The following is a 15,631-nucleotide window of genomic DNA, read 5'->3' as shown; positions in this document are numbered from 1 at the left end:
GAATCATACAATGTACTTCTTCTCTTCCCTTGACTTCTGTTTTGCACATACCTAATTTTACTACTAACCTCCTTTCCATTAGTAGTATTACTCGTGATCTTAACTGTAAAGTCACTTTTTTTCCTTCTCATTGTGTATTTCAGGATCTGGACTCTAGGAAGACAATTGGATTGGGTAAAGTGCATGGTGGCCTGTATCTGCTTGATGACGGTCGCTTCTCTCCACCACCACTACCATCTCCGCTGCATCAGAACTCCTTGGCCTCTTCTGAACTCTACCAGTGGCACTCTCGGTTAGGTCACCCCCCTTTAGGCATTTTAGCTCATTTATTTCCTAGTTTGGTCACCCTACGTACTAAGGATGAATTTTTTTGTGAGGCTTGTGTTCTGGCCAAACAGACTCGTTCAAATTATCCTATTTCAAATAAAAGAAGTTCTACTTGTTTTAATTTGGTACACTTTGATGTTTAGGGCCCTAGTCGTAAACCATCTATTTCTGGTCATCGTTGGTTTGTGTCTTTCATTGATTGCCATTCTAGAAACACTTGGGTTTATCTTTTGCACACTAAAAATCAGGTTTTCTCCTGTTTTCAACATTTTCATAAAATGATACAAACTCAGTTCCAGGCTACTCTCCAAATATTGAGAAGTGATAATGGAACTGAGTATACTGAGTCCCAATTTCAGAAGTATTTGGCTGACCATGGCATTATTCACCAGACTAGCTGTGTTGATACCCCTACCCAGAATGGCGTGGCCGAAAGAAAAAATCGTCACTTATTGGAAATGGCCAGGGCTTTGATGTTTGCGAGGAATGTTCCCTCTCAATATTGGGGGGATGTAGTCCTCACTGCTACCTATCTTATCAATAGGTTACCTTCTCGGGTTCTTAGTTCCCGTACTCCCTCTGATATTTTATTGGGCCATTCCTCCTTTATTGTGCCTCCCAAAGTCTTTGGGTGTGTGTGCTATGCTAGGAATACCAGATCCCCTGGCAAAATTGAGCCTAGGGGGCTCCATTGTATATTCTTAGGTTATTCTCCAACCCAGAAAGGTTATAAGTGTTACCATCCCCATTCCCGCCGTACCTTGGTTAGTATGGATGTGGTTTTTCATTAGACGCTTTCTTATTATTCTTCACCACCTCTTCAGGGGGAAAGTACAAGTGAAGATGTGCCTTTTGAGATTCCTCCACTGGAGGTTCCTCTAGCTGCTGCCAAGCCATCTTTACCACCACCCACGGCTGCTGCCCAGCCACCCACGGCTGCTGACCAGCTTCCTTTGACTGCTGCCCAGTCACCTTTGGACATTGCCCCACCTTCTCTGGCTGTTCCTCCCTCACCTACTGGGAATCCTTTACAGGGGGAGACCATAGAAAATAGTGATGTTAATGTTCCTATTCAGGGGGAGCTGACTCTAGTGCAGAGAACTATTGGTGAATTTTAGAAGAGAATTGACAACTCCAACATACTCACCTACATAAGGGGCAGAACCAACAGAGGGCAGATGCAATCCACTTTAGCACCAATACCCATTCAATTGCCGGCTCCAGATCCAGATGCTCCATCTCTTGGTAATCCCTCCTCCTCCGACCTACCTATTGCAAAGGTACTAGGACGTGTACTTTACATCCTATATCTCGTGTTGTCTCTTATAGTTCTCTTTCTCCTTCTTTTCGTGTCTTTGTATCTTCTCTCTCTTCTGTTTCGATTCCTAAAAATTGGCAGGAAGCATCTACAGATGGAAAGTGGAAGGCAGCGATGTTGGAAGAAATGGGAGCACTGAATAAAAATAATACATGGGAACTTGTGAATCTTCCTCCAGGGAAAAAACCAGTTGGATGTAAATGGGTCTTTGTGGTTAAAAAGAAGGCTGATGGTTCTGTGGATCGATATAAGGCATGTCTGGTTGCAAAGGGGTTCACTCAGACTTATGGAGTTGATTATCAGGAGACCTTTGCACCCTTGGCAAAGCTCAACACCGTCAGGGTGCTATTATCCTGTGCTGCAAATCTTGGGTGGGATCTTCAGTAGTTAGAATTAAAAAATGCCTTCCTTCATGGAGAGCTTGAGGAGGAGGTATACATGGACATTCCACCAGGATTCTCTAATGACAGGACTAAGGGCAGGGTTTGTAAATTGAAGCGTGCCCTTTATGGTTTGAAGCAGTCACCTAGGGCTTGGTTTAGCAGATTTCATAAGGCTATGATCTCAGCAGGTTACAAGCAAAGCAATGCTGATCACACTTTGTTTATCAGACGACTTGGTAACAAGGTTACTCTTCTCATAGTCTATGTGGATGATATTGTGGTCACTGGTAATGATGATGCTGCAATCAGGGATTTGAAAATTCTTCTTGGCCGTGAGTTTGAGGTCAAAGATCTTGGTTCCCTAAAATATTTTCTAGGGATAGAAGTTGCTCGATCTTCAAAGGGCATCTTTCTTTCCCAAAGGAAATATGTCCTTGATCTATTGACTGAGACAGGGCTGTTTGGCTGTCATCCTTCAGATACTCCTATGGAAGCTACTACAAAACGTAGGGAGAAAGAGGGTAAACCTGTTGACAAGGGTGCTTATCAGCGGTTAGTGGGCAAACTAATCTACCTTTCTCACACACGTCCTGACATTGCAGTTGCTGTAAGTTTGGTGAGTCAATTTAGGTATGATCCCTATTCATCTCATCTGGATGCGGTCCGTCATATTTTGAGGTATTTGAAGTCGGCTCCAGGAAAGGGAATTCTTCTATCTTCCAATGGTCACTTGAAGATTGAAGCCTATACTGATGCCGATTGGGCTGGTTCTCCTGACAGGAAATCTATCTCTGGCAACTGTTCCTTTGTGGGTGGGAACCTTGTCACATGGCGTAGCAAAAAGCAGAATGTTGTGGCAAGGTCTAGTGCTGAAGCCGAGTTCCGTGCGATGACATAAGGCATTTGTGAACTTCTATGGCTTAGAGGATTATTGCAGGATATTGGTGTTGCTGTCCATCTTCCTATGATGTTTTATTGTGACAATAAAGCAGCCATTAGCATTGTTCATAACCCTGTCTAGCATGATCGTACTAAACACGTGGAGGTTGACCGACATTTCATCAAGGAGAAGCTTGAAGCTGGCCTCATTTGTGTTCCCTTTGTGAAGTCTACTGATCAACTAGCTGATGTGTTTACTAAGGCACTGAGTAGCAAGCTGTTTCATCCTATAGTAGTCAAGTTGGGCATGCATGATATATATGCTCCAACTTGAGGGGGAGTGTTGAAATAGGTTACTTATCCCCTACCCGATTGGGGTAAGCAGTCCTAATTCTATTAGGACTGCCCCCTAACCGATTGGGGAAGTACCCCTAGTTAGATTAGGATGTTTCCTCTTTATTCCCTTTTATTTTTCTCCTTTTTTATTGTTCATCTCCCTCAACCGAATCCTAGCTTGGTATTCCTAGTTGTACTAGGAATCCCTAATATGATTAGGACTGAGGTTGATTCCTATTTGTACTTGGATCCTTATCATTCTACTTAATATAAATATAAGGCCTGTGTGATCTAAGGATCAACAAGCCTTACCCTAATTCAATTATCTCGACAATACTCTTTATTTTTCTCGTTCTTCTCTACCATCCACAATGACCAATGAAGATCTTGTAGGACCTCCACTACCTGTAACCGTTCCCATCCCCTACCTCAATTGGTTCAAGTCTATCACTGTCGCCACTGTCGACCACTGACCTTACCGTCTACCACTACTCCTATACTAGCCCCCATTGTCCCAACAACTGTACTTGGTCCATTACACCCTACTCCTAGTGTTCTAGACCTGCCATCTACTACAGTAGACACTGCTCCTCCCGACACTCAATTGGATTCTCATATTGAGGGCTCCATCAACTTACCAGTTGATGTCCGTATAGGTACTCGCTCTTGTACTCATAAGTCCCACAAATCCTTAACTGTTTATCCTATTGAGTAGTATGTTTCCATTTTTCATCTTCCATCCCACTTTCACCCACTTGCTTTTGCTTTATGTACTAACTTTGTGCCTAAAATCCACCATGAGGCATTTTCTCACCATGGTTGGAAGGCTGCCATGGATATCGAGATAGATGCTTTATTATCTAGAAATACTTGGGCTCTGGTTTCATTACCTACTGGGAAGGTTCTTGTTAAGTGTCGGTGGGTTTATACTATCAAAGACAATTCAAATGGTTTTGTTGAGCGGCTAAAGGCTTGCTTGGTTGCTAAAGGCTGTACTTAAACTTATAGCATTGATTACGTTGAGACTTTCTTACCTGTCGCCCACCTGAATTCAATTTGTATTCTTATTTCTCTGGTTGTTAACTTCGACTGGCCCTTATATCAGATGGATATTAAAAATGCTTTTCTCTGTGGTGATCTTTAAGAGGAAGTTTATATGGAGCAACCTCCAAGGTATGTTGCTCAGAGGGAGAATTCTACCAAGGTTTGCAAGCTTCGTAAGGCAATTTTGGGTTGAAATAGTCTCCAAAAGCATGGTTTGACAAGTTCAACTCCATTGTCACTTAGGTTGGGTTCTCACGGTGTTATTTTGATCATTCTGTTTTGTTTGTCGTCAGAGTTTAATGGTGGAGGTGATGGTAGTCTATGTGGATGATATTATTATATCTGGTAATGATGTTTCTAGTATTGCTCAAGTTAAATCATATCTTCATCAACATTTTCAGATGAAAGACTTGGTTGTTCTCAAGTATTTTCTTGGTATTGAAGTGTTGCGAATCAAGAAAGGTGTTAGCTTATCTCAAAGGAAATATGTCCTTAACCTTTTGATTGACACTGGTATGCTTGCTTCCAAACTAGCAGATGCTCCCATGGATCCCCATCAAAAGCTTGGGTCTATTGAGAACGAGGATTTTTCAGATGTTTATCGGTATAGAAGATTGGTTGGGAAACTCGTTTATCTTACTGTCACTCGCCCAAATATATCCTTTGTTGTTGGTGTTATTAATCAGTTTATGTAAACACCAAAGAAGATTCACTGGGATGCTGCTTGTCGTGTGTTATGACACCTAAAGGTGCACCTGGCAAGGGTCTCATTTATTGACCTAATCGAAATGTCAATATGGTATGGTTTTCTAATCTTGATTGGGCTGGTGCTGATGATGATATACGTTCTAGTACTGGTTATTGTACATTCTTGGGTGATAACTTGGTCACCTGGAAAAGCAAGAAACAAACTACTGTTGCTAGATCTAGTGCTGAGGCTGAGTATCGGGCGATGGCACATACTACAGCTGAGGTAATATTGATAAAGTCATTGCTTCAGGAGTTGGGATTTCTTATTACTCAACCTATGAAGATGTTTTGTGATAATCAGGCTGCTATTTACATTGCTCGCAATCCACTATTTCAAGAGAGGACTAAGCACATTGAAGTTGATTGTCACTTTGTTTGAGATGCTGTTATGTAGAAGTTAGTTTCTACTCCGTTCATTTCCATTGTTAATCAACTTGGTGATATGTTTACCAAGCTGCTATTTGGAGCTGCCTTCCGAAGAAATTGTTCCAAGCTGGGTCTTGGAGATTTGTACGCTCCAGCTTGAGGGGAAGTGTTGAAGTATATCGAGCTAGGGTTAGGGGGAGTATCTCGATTAGAATGTTCTTATTCTAATCGAGATACCTACTTAGGTGTCTTTATTTTTATTGTAATTAGATTATATTCCTGGTCCTAGTTTGTTTCCTAGTTACATTATGTTTCTATTTTCTGTTTCTGTGATTCCTAGTTGTAATGGGAATCTTTGGTTGTAACCTTGCAATATATAAATAAAGTCGTGGGACATGGGACTGACTAAGTTCGATCAAGCACAACAAATTTGTCCCCTTCTTCCTTCTCCATCTCTTCTTCTCTCGGCCCAGTCTACTTCTGGTTTAGTTTGTTACACTACCATTTTTCCTATCTCCTCTTTGCTTATTTCGCTTATTTTTCTTCCTTAAAACACACCAATTCCCTTTAGTAAGTCAAATTATTTGTTAATGCACATTGATTTTGAAGTTTGTTGAAGACCTTGCTGCTAGTGCAGCTTGTAAGCTGGACTACCTATGAAGAATGAGATGTGGGCATTGTGTTCTACAATTATATTGTGGTATTTCTTCAATTTTTGTCTGATAATTAGAATCCAAACTGGATTCCCCCTTTCATATTTACACCTAATTTAGCTTTAAGCTCTTTATAATGTTCTTCACACTATTAACAGAATTGTTATTATATGGTCATCCTTTCTTTTCTGCAGATGATGTGGGCTGCAGACTTTGATGTATCTGTTGCTCGTGAATTAGAGGAGAATTGTCCTGAGTCATTGGTAGTGAAGCTTCCAATAAATTCCGGTGCTGAAACAGGAGAAGAAAGTTCTGGGAATGGAAATGGGAATTCGAAGGGTGTCTCACAATCGAAGCATGGGAATGTACAATGCTCCGTGTCTGATAACTTTGAAATGAAGTCAGTATCAAGACGGCGTCCTTTATGTGGATTGACAAGGAACTTTTGGTCTAGGAATGACCACATCAATCATATGAGCACTGTAGTAACATCAACGAGGACTGGAGATGATGAATTAGCTGTGTTCTGTGTTGCTGCAATCCTAATAATCAATCGCCAAAAAATAATTAAAGAGGCCCATTTAATTGATGATTTGATAAAGGTATTATCTTATCCCTAATTAACATTCATTGCTTCCATTGTGTAGTATGCATGTTGTTGTTATGTGCTTGTACCTGACACTGAAGTCATTAATGACCTCTTGTTTCTGGCAAAACATAAAAGTCACAGTGATCATTGTTGGAGGGAGCCTGGATGCAAGGCGACACCAACAAGGCACCTGTATGCCTAGGGCGTCGCCTTAACAACTATGATATGGTCCCAACTAACTGATCAATGTGTTCTTCGGTCCTGAGTCTATATCTTGTTGCTTTCATTCTTGTAGTTTGTATGGTAGTTAATTAATTTTTTTGATATTGATGGTACATTTTTGCTAATTCTTGTCTTTGACATGACCCAAAAATCACTCCAGCGAGATGATCAGTTGGCAGAGTTCTTTGCAAAGTAGTACTTTGACTTTTTCATTATGAAAGGGGGAAAAAAAGAGGAAGAGGAAGAAGAATAGGGTTCTAGTGATTATTTAGGGGTTGAATTAGCATCTTAGGGTGTGGTGTCAATTTGGTTGTCATTTGTGTTTGGTGATTCTGGGATCTTGTTGACTTTGTTCTTTAGGTTTGGCTCGTAAGCATTGGCCACATTTTTCACCATTGGCCCCTACTTAATTCGTCTATAGCACTAGTTCATATGAATTTTCCAGGAAAAATAAATAAATTTGGTTCTTCTCGAATCCAAAAACGCAGAAAAGTACTATGATGGAACATTTATGCAACAGTATTGAACAAATAAAAACCAGCAGTATGCAAGAGAAGAAAGAATGGGAGAAGAACCATGAGATAGACAGATGGAGGGGAAAAAAAAGTATCAATAGGCTTGTATCTTTGCCCTATCGACAACATCAAGTATTATTAAATACTAATCAATTATAGAGAAAATTGCATACCTTCCCTTCCCTTGACAATGTAACATTAACCATAAGAATAAGAAAAGAAAAGTGAAAGACACTACTGACGAAACACTCCCCCACGAGCTGGAGCATAGATATCACTCATTCCCAGCTTGGAACACCCTTCAAGAAAAGCAGTCTGAAACAACTCCTTGCTAAACATATCTCCTAGCTGGGTACTAGTACCAACAAACAGTGTAGCAAATAGCAATCAACCTCTTCATAACAACAGATCTAATGAATTGACTATCAACCTCAATGTGTTTGGTCCATTCATATAAGTCTGGTTATCACAGAACATATCAAATGGCTTGGTAATGGGAAACACAAACTCCTGAAGAAGTGTAGGTCGGTCACGGATGTCCTAACCTACAGTAGAATCTCCAAATACTACCAACAGTACATGATATCACCAGTTCCCATCAAAAGAAATCAGAGAAATAACCAAACAAGGGTCTACCGTTAAGGGTTTTATGGAACTTAAAACACCCACAGATTGTTAACTTCAACTCTAGGATGGAATCCAGTTGCAGCAGCAACAAAATAGTACAGGTTTTGGTCTATCAGCAGGGCTAGAAAAGGATTATTAACCAGAAAACTATCTGGTCCAGAATTGAAAACTAAACACCTCATTATGGAAATCTCCCAATCGAGGGTGGGACTTTAAGAATGGAATAACACCTCCAAAGTACAGTCAAATCTGATGGTTATATATTGAGATATGACTAGGTTTTAAAACTAGGTTTCAAAACTAATATGTGGAGCCAAAAATAGAAACTTACGGTCTACCACCAAGTCTAGCCAATAGATCAGGCTGAAATCACTATCGAAGGAGAGGCCTAGGCAGGGTATTATGCTCCCAAAGTTTGGTCAGAAACTGCTGACTAGATCTGGAGTTTCAAGGGCTTGAAGGTCACTACAGTAGAACATCAACCAATAGAGCAGCCTGGAGTGATATTGGGTCTTCAACCAGAACTTGATGAGAACCAGCAGAGGAACCTTCTACTGATCAATAACAACAGGGGAAGAGTAGAACAGTCCTTCGATTTCTCTCAGGTGTTGGGTTTATTGCAGAACAATAAAATTAGACACAAAGGAACTCGATGGGGAAGAAGAGGAAGATGATTTGGGGGGGGGGGGGGGGCAGTATGAATCATAACTCTGTGCTCAGCTTCAACACTTAATCTAGCAATAGTGGTCTGTTTTTTTATTGTTCCAAGTAACAAGGTTTCTCCTAACAGAAGTACAATATCCAGTAGTAGATCTCCTATCACCTTGAGCACCATCCCAGTCAGCATCTGAATACCCAACAAAATCAACATCTTTATTAGGTCTGTATATAAGACCTCCCTTGGAGCACTTTCAAGATAACTTAAAATTCGACAAGCTGCCTCCCAATGAGCCTATTTTGGCGTCTCCATAAATTGACTTAAAATACCTCTCACGCATCCCCCATCACCATCATCTGATGGGGATGGTGTGTGAGTGTGGCCACTAGAATGTGACCAGTTCCAGTTGGGGTACTCATCATCATCACAGGCTGGGTCTTGAAAGGTCAGGATGTTTGTGAATGAACAGTGACCTTTTGAAACGCCGTATACTCATCCACATTAGCACCCATCTGACTAGCTTTCTCGGGATCGGGCCTACCCCCAGCCTGATCCATAATTGGGTCACTTTAATCCTTGACCCACTGGTATAAAGCATCCTCCATATCATCTGAGTCAACCTAAAAAAATGTTGGCAAGCTCAATCAGATCTTTATCACTACTGTCTATGCCTCGGCGTATGTGTTGCATCCTAAGCAAGGTTCTAAAACTTGGTCTCGACCAGGTCGAGTTTTCTGAGATCTCGAGATCTCGGCGAGATAGTGTATTTTTTTTTTTTTTAATGTTTCGGTGGGCATATGGCCATAGTTGGCTCCGAAACTTTAAGGTAAGCTTGTTTTAGGCTTAATAAACATACTTAAAGGTTCAAATTGAAAAAGAAAAAAAAAAAACACCCAATTTGGTGTTTTGGATTTGCACCCTTGGTTGGTAGTAAAGGCTAAACCCTTAATTTAATATTGCCTATTCTACACATTGTTGAATGATATGAGATATAATTGGCAAGTAAAGCAAGTAAATTATTCACATAATATTGAATAATTATTTAAGAAATAGTTAAAAGTTTCTACTACAAACCACAAGATACAATGAAGTGTTCACAATGCATATTACATAGACACCCAACCTAAGTACAATGAATAATTCATAAGTCATAGACACCATACTATCTTAGTCTTCCACGTCTTAACTCCCAAGTCCCAACAATACAATACTATGACTCTATGAGTATTGAGGAGGTCGAGATTCTCGAAATATTCAAGATTTCTCCGAGATTCTCAAAATATTCGAAATCTCGGTCGAGTTTTTCGAGATTTGACATTTTGTTGTTTCGTATCATATCTCGTCTCAACTAGCTCGAGTTTACCGAGATTTTCGAGATCTCGGCAAGATTTTGAACTATGATCCTAAGTCTCATGTTTAATGCATATACACCAACTGCTCCAATCGTTTGTGACTCAATTGGTTCCTCTTGGAGTGGATTAGTGAGAATGTACTCCAGTTGCGCTGGCATCTGGAGGTGGAACAAGTTTGGGAGAGCACATTGATGCTATCTTTCTCAAGTTAGCTTCATCTCTTCCATGGAGCACCTACATTCGCGTGCATTAGAATATTAAGGTTATTTATGTTAAGTCGGTACATAGGTATATGAATTCAATGGAGACAAGAAGACAAATAATATAGTAGACCTACCAGATTTTGTGCCTTCTCTAGCAGATTTTGCGGATGCATGACCAAAACTCCCAAAAGCATCCCTGAAGGTCTTTATCTATACTCATTTCAAACATGCCTCGCATTAGTACAAAATCGAGTAGTTAAATTTCTTATAAATACTGGACAAATTTACCAACTCTCACCTCATTATTGCATTTCGCCTGTGTACTTACATGAGCCACCACATTTTCCAAGTCTCACCTCATTATTGCATTTTGCCTATGTACTTGCATGAGCCACCACATTTTTCTTTGCTTCTATCCCAAGTTAACGCTTGTAGGGATACTTGAGATTGAGATGGTATGCTAAGAATTACATGAATAACTTGTCAATGCTTATGAATATGTAAATGGAATGTAAATTAACTTAAGTACCTTGAACTAAACTTATAAAACTCACCAGCTCTATGCAATGGATGCATCAAATGCTTCTCCCATCGGTCCTCAACAATTTCAGGTACGCCGTCTTACCTGGAGGTATGTTGCTCACGCGTTTCTTCATCTCCATGGTAGCATACAAATGTGACAAGATAGGCTTCTTCTCCTAGCTTGCCATCCACAGTATTTTTACCACTAGCTCAATTATAAAGACCTTCTTCAGGTCCTTTGCGATTATTGGTCACTAGAGATGGTAGCCTATGCTGCCCTCCCATGTGGTGAACTCGACCCCCTCCAACCAAACCATTCCTCTGAAGCAAACATGGGCCTCAAACCAACCATCTTCGCCTCAAAACTCTTCAATGCAATATAGTTGGTGGCAAATCGAGTACTGTTAAGCCTCATCAAATCTCTATTGTACTTCTCCCTCAGCATCTGTAAAGCGTATTCATGGTTGCAAACAAATATGGTCACTTGTCTTGCTAGCTCGACCACACCCACTACCAAGGATCTTTTCCCCATGTCTGTAGTGGACTACACATGGTATCCTAAAGAGGTGGATTCTATTGTTGTGCTTGTTCATCAATCTCTCACCTACCTTCTTAAAGTGGCTCCAATTGTCTGTCAACACTTGGACAATGTTTTATGGCACTACATCATCCACAATATCCTTCGGCAGTGTGTAGATATACTTTGCATCCTTTCTTCTTGGATGCATCCTGTTAACAAAACTGATTTAGGAATAATGCTTGAATGATCTTAGATAGACCCCAAGCCTTTATTTATAATAAAGAGTCAAAGTTACATAGACAAAATTATCCCTAACATAGCCAACATGGTTGTACATAAGATAGAACATAGTAAAAAGTCCAGAATACCCCCACAGTATTCTGGCCCATACAATCCAACACTCCCCCTCAAGTTGATGCATATATGTCATGCATGCCCAACTTGACTAAAATAGGATGAAACACTTTGCCACTTAGTCCCTTCGTGAACACATCGGTTAACTGATCAGCAGACTTCACAAATGGAACATAGATGAGTCCGGCTTCGAGCTTTTCCTTGATGAAATGTCGGTCAACCTCCACATGCTTAGTACGATTATGCTGGACAGGATTATGAGTGATGCTAATGGCCACTTTATTATCACAATATAGCATCATGGGAAGATGGATAGCAACACCAATATCCTGCAACAATCCTCTAAGCCACAAAAGTTCACAGATTCTTTATGCCATGGCACGGAATTCAGCTTCAGCATTGGACCTTGCCACAACATTCTGCTTCTTTCTCCGCCATGTGACAAGGTTGCCACTTGCAAATGAACAATAGCCAACAATGAATTTTCTGTCAGTAGAGCCAGCCCAATCGACATCAGTATAGGCTTCAACTTTTAGATGACCACTGGGAGATAAAAGTATCCCATTTCCTGGAGCAGACTTCAAGTATCGCAAGATGCGAAGAACTGCATCCATGTGAGAGGAATAAGGATCATACATAAACTAGCTTACCAAACTCACGGCAATGGCTATGTTTGGTCGTGTATGAGAGAGATAGATCAACTTGCCCACTAATCGCTGATAATGACCTTTGTCAATAGGTTCACCTTCTTTCTCCCTAAGTCTAGTAGTAGCTTCCATGGGAGTATCTAAAGGATGACACCCTAACATTCCAGTCTCAGACAATAGATCTAGGATATATTTTCTTTGAGAAAGAAAGATGCCCTTTGAAAATCGAGCAACCTCTATCCCTAGAAAATGTTTTAGAGTTCCCAGATCCTTTATTTCAAACTCACGAACAAGGAAGAGCTTCAATTTGTTCATCTCATGATTCTCATCACCATCATTGCCGGTCACTACAATATCATTAACATAGACTATTAGGATAGTTACCTTATCACCAACTTGATTGATGAACAAGGTATGTTCAGCATTGCTTTGTTTGTATCCCACAGAAACCATAGCCTTGTGAAATCTACCGAACCAAGCTCTAGGTGATTGCTTTAACCCATAGAGAGCCCTCTTCAATTTACAAACCTTGCCCCTGGTAGTAACCATCAGAGAAGCCTGGGGGAATGTCCATATATACCTCTTCCTCTAGTTCTCCATAGAGGACGGCATTCTTCACATCTAATTGCTGAAGATCCCATCCAAGATTCACAGCACAAGATAACAATACTCTTACAGTATTGAGTTTTGCTACTGGTGCGAAGGTCTCCTGGTAGTCAACTCCATATGTCTGAGTAAAGCCCTTTGCAACCAAACGTGCCTTATATCGATCCACTGTTCCATCTGCCTTCTGTTTGACCACAAATATCCATTTACATCTCATTGGTTTTTTCCCTGGAGGAAGAGCCACAAGATCCCACATATTATTTTTTTTCAATGCTCTCATTTATTCCAACATTGCTGCCTTCCACTTTCCATCTGTAGATGCTTCCTGCCAATTTTTAGAAATGGAAACAGAAGAAAGAGAAGATACAAATGCACGAAAAGAAGGAGAAAGAGAACTATAAGAAACGAAACGAGATATGGGATGCAGAGTGCAAGTCCTAATACCTTTGCAATGAGCAATAGGTAGGTCGGAGGAAGAGGCTTACCAGAAGAAGAAGAATCTGGATCCTGAGTCGGCAACTGGATAGGTATTGGTGCTACAGTGGATTGAAGGTGCCCTTTGCTGGAACATCTCTTTTTACAGGTGATAATGTTGGAGTCGTCAATTCTCTTTTGAAATTTACTAATGATTCTCTGTACTGGAGTCAACTCCCCCTGAATAGGAACATCATCACCACTTGTTTCCATGATCTCCTCCTGTAAAGGATTCCCTTCGGGTGAAGGGGCAGCAGTCATTGGAGGCTGGGCAGCAGCAATAGAAGGCTGGATAGCTGCCATAGGAGGCTGGACAGCAGGTATAAGAGGTAAAAGGGGTAACCTCAAGAGAAGGAACCACATCTTCACTAGAACTCTCCCCCTGAAGAGGTGGTGGAGAATAGTAGGAAAGGGTTTCATGAAAAATGGCATCCATACTAACCATAGTACGACGGGAAGGAAGATGATAACACTTATAACCTTTTTGGGTTGCCATGAGATTTTGTATCTCTAGCATAACAGACACAGCCAAACACCTTGGGTGGAATCACAAAGGAAGAATTCCCAAGTAAAACATTAGCAGGACTACGGGAATCAAGTACTGGGGAAGGCAATCGATTAATTAGATAAACTGCAGTGAGGACAGCATCACCCCAATATTGGGATGGAACATGTCGAGCAAACATCAATGCTCTGGCCACTTCCAATAAGTGGCAGTTCTTCCTTTCAGCCACACCATTTTGGGTCAGGGTATCAACACAACTAGTCTGGTGAATAATCCCATTATCAGCAAAGTATTTTTGAAATTGGGATTCCATATACTCAGTTCCATTGTCACTTCTCAAAATTTTGAAAGTAGCCTGAAATTGAGTTTGGATCATTTTATGAAAATTCTGAAAACATGAAAAAACTTGACTTTTTGTATGCATAAGATAGACTTATATGTTCCTAGAATGAAAAACAATAAAGGAAACAAACCAATGATGACCAGAAAGAGAAGATTTACGACTAGGCCCCCAAACATCATAATGCACCAAATGAAAACAATAAGAACTCCTTTTATTTGATAAAGAATAAGTAGAACGTGTCTGTTTAGCCAGAACACAAGCCTCACAAAAAAAAAAATCATCCTTACTACATTTGGTGACCAAAGCAGGAAATAAATGCGCGAAAATTCCTAATAGAGGGTGTCCTAATCTAGAGTTCCATTGGTAAAGTTCAAAAGAGACCAAGGAGTTCTGGTGTAGTGGAGAAGGTAATGGTGGTGGAGAGAGGCGACCATCATCAAGCAGGTACAATCCACCGTGCACTTTACCCAATCCAATCGTCTTCCCAAATGCCAGATCCTACAAAACACAATGGGACGAAAAAAAAATTACTTTGCAATTAAAATCACGAGTAATACTACTAATGGAAAGAACTCAAAGAAGATTAGTAGTAAAATTAGGAAAGTGCAAACCAGAAGACAAAGGAAGGGAGGAAGTGCAGTTGATGATTCCTTTTCCAAATATGGAAGAAAGGGAACCATCAACCACTTTAACCTTGTCTTTCCCAGAAGCATGAGAATATCGATGGAATAGGCTAGAGGAACTGGTTATGTGATCTGTAGTTCCAGAATCTATGATCCAACGATGAGAAGCTTCAAAAGCACAATGACCACCAAATGGAATACCTGACCGCGCAAAGTTTGAACCTGAAGGAGCAGAGGAATTGGCAGTTGTAGCGGATGTAGTAGAGGCAGTAGCAGCGGAAGTCCTTAGCAAACGTAGGAATGCTTGTAGATCATCCTGGGATAGACCAATGTCTATAGCCGGGGCTGTAGTAACAGATTCAGAGTGGTTTGCTTTGTTTTTTGGCTTCTTCTTGGCAGCCCGTTTAGCTTCAGTCAACTGGTTTCCTATGAAGTTTCCAACATTTGTCCTTAGTGTGGTAAGGTTTGTGACAATGCTCACAAGTAACAGTGCCTAGAGTAGAACTCCCAAGAGAGAGATTTCCAACAGGTGCAGTTGGAGTCGGGGCAGCAGTCTGTAGGGCTGATTTTTCAGTAATAGGAGGGTGTAACATAGCAGTCCGTCGGTTTTCTTCAGAGGAGACCAAGGCATAGGACTGTTCAAGTGTGGGAAAAGGAGAATGGCCCAACACTTGAACACAAACCTGGTCATACTCAACAGTCAACCCGGCTAAGAGGTCATAGACCCTGATTTTGCCCACATGTTTCTTATAGGTAGCAATGTCAGCAGCTGTAGTAGGGTGGTAATCAGAAAAGTGGTCCAACTGTTGCCAGAG

The 15,631-nt window shown here is 40.8% G+C and overlaps 1 protein-coding gene across 5 annotated transcripts in view; it reads left to right on the top strand.

The window, feature by feature from the left end:
• The window catches only part of LOC122656551 (small G protein signaling modulator 1-like), a 94,589-nt gene that overhangs the window by 58,786 nt on the left and 20,172 nt on the right, over nt 1-15,631 (top strand). For all 5 annotated transcript variants that reach the window (XM_043851125.1, XM_043851128.1, XM_043851124.1 and 2 more), the window contains one exon: nt 6,251-6,658. In XM_043851125.1, coding sequence (XP_043707060.1) covers nt 6,251-6,658 — 408 coding nt within the window. The remainder of the gene's footprint in view (nt 1-6,250; nt 6,659-15,631) is intronic.

This window comes from Telopea speciosissima, chromosome 3, assembly GCF_018873765.1.
Source record: "Telopea speciosissima isolate NSW1024214 ecotype Mountain lineage chromosome 3, Tspe_v1, whole genome shotgun sequence".
NCBI lineage: Eukaryota > Viridiplantae > Streptophyta > Magnoliopsida > Proteales > Proteaceae > Telopea > Telopea speciosissima.
This window is presented reverse-complemented; position numbering and strand designations above follow the sequence as displayed.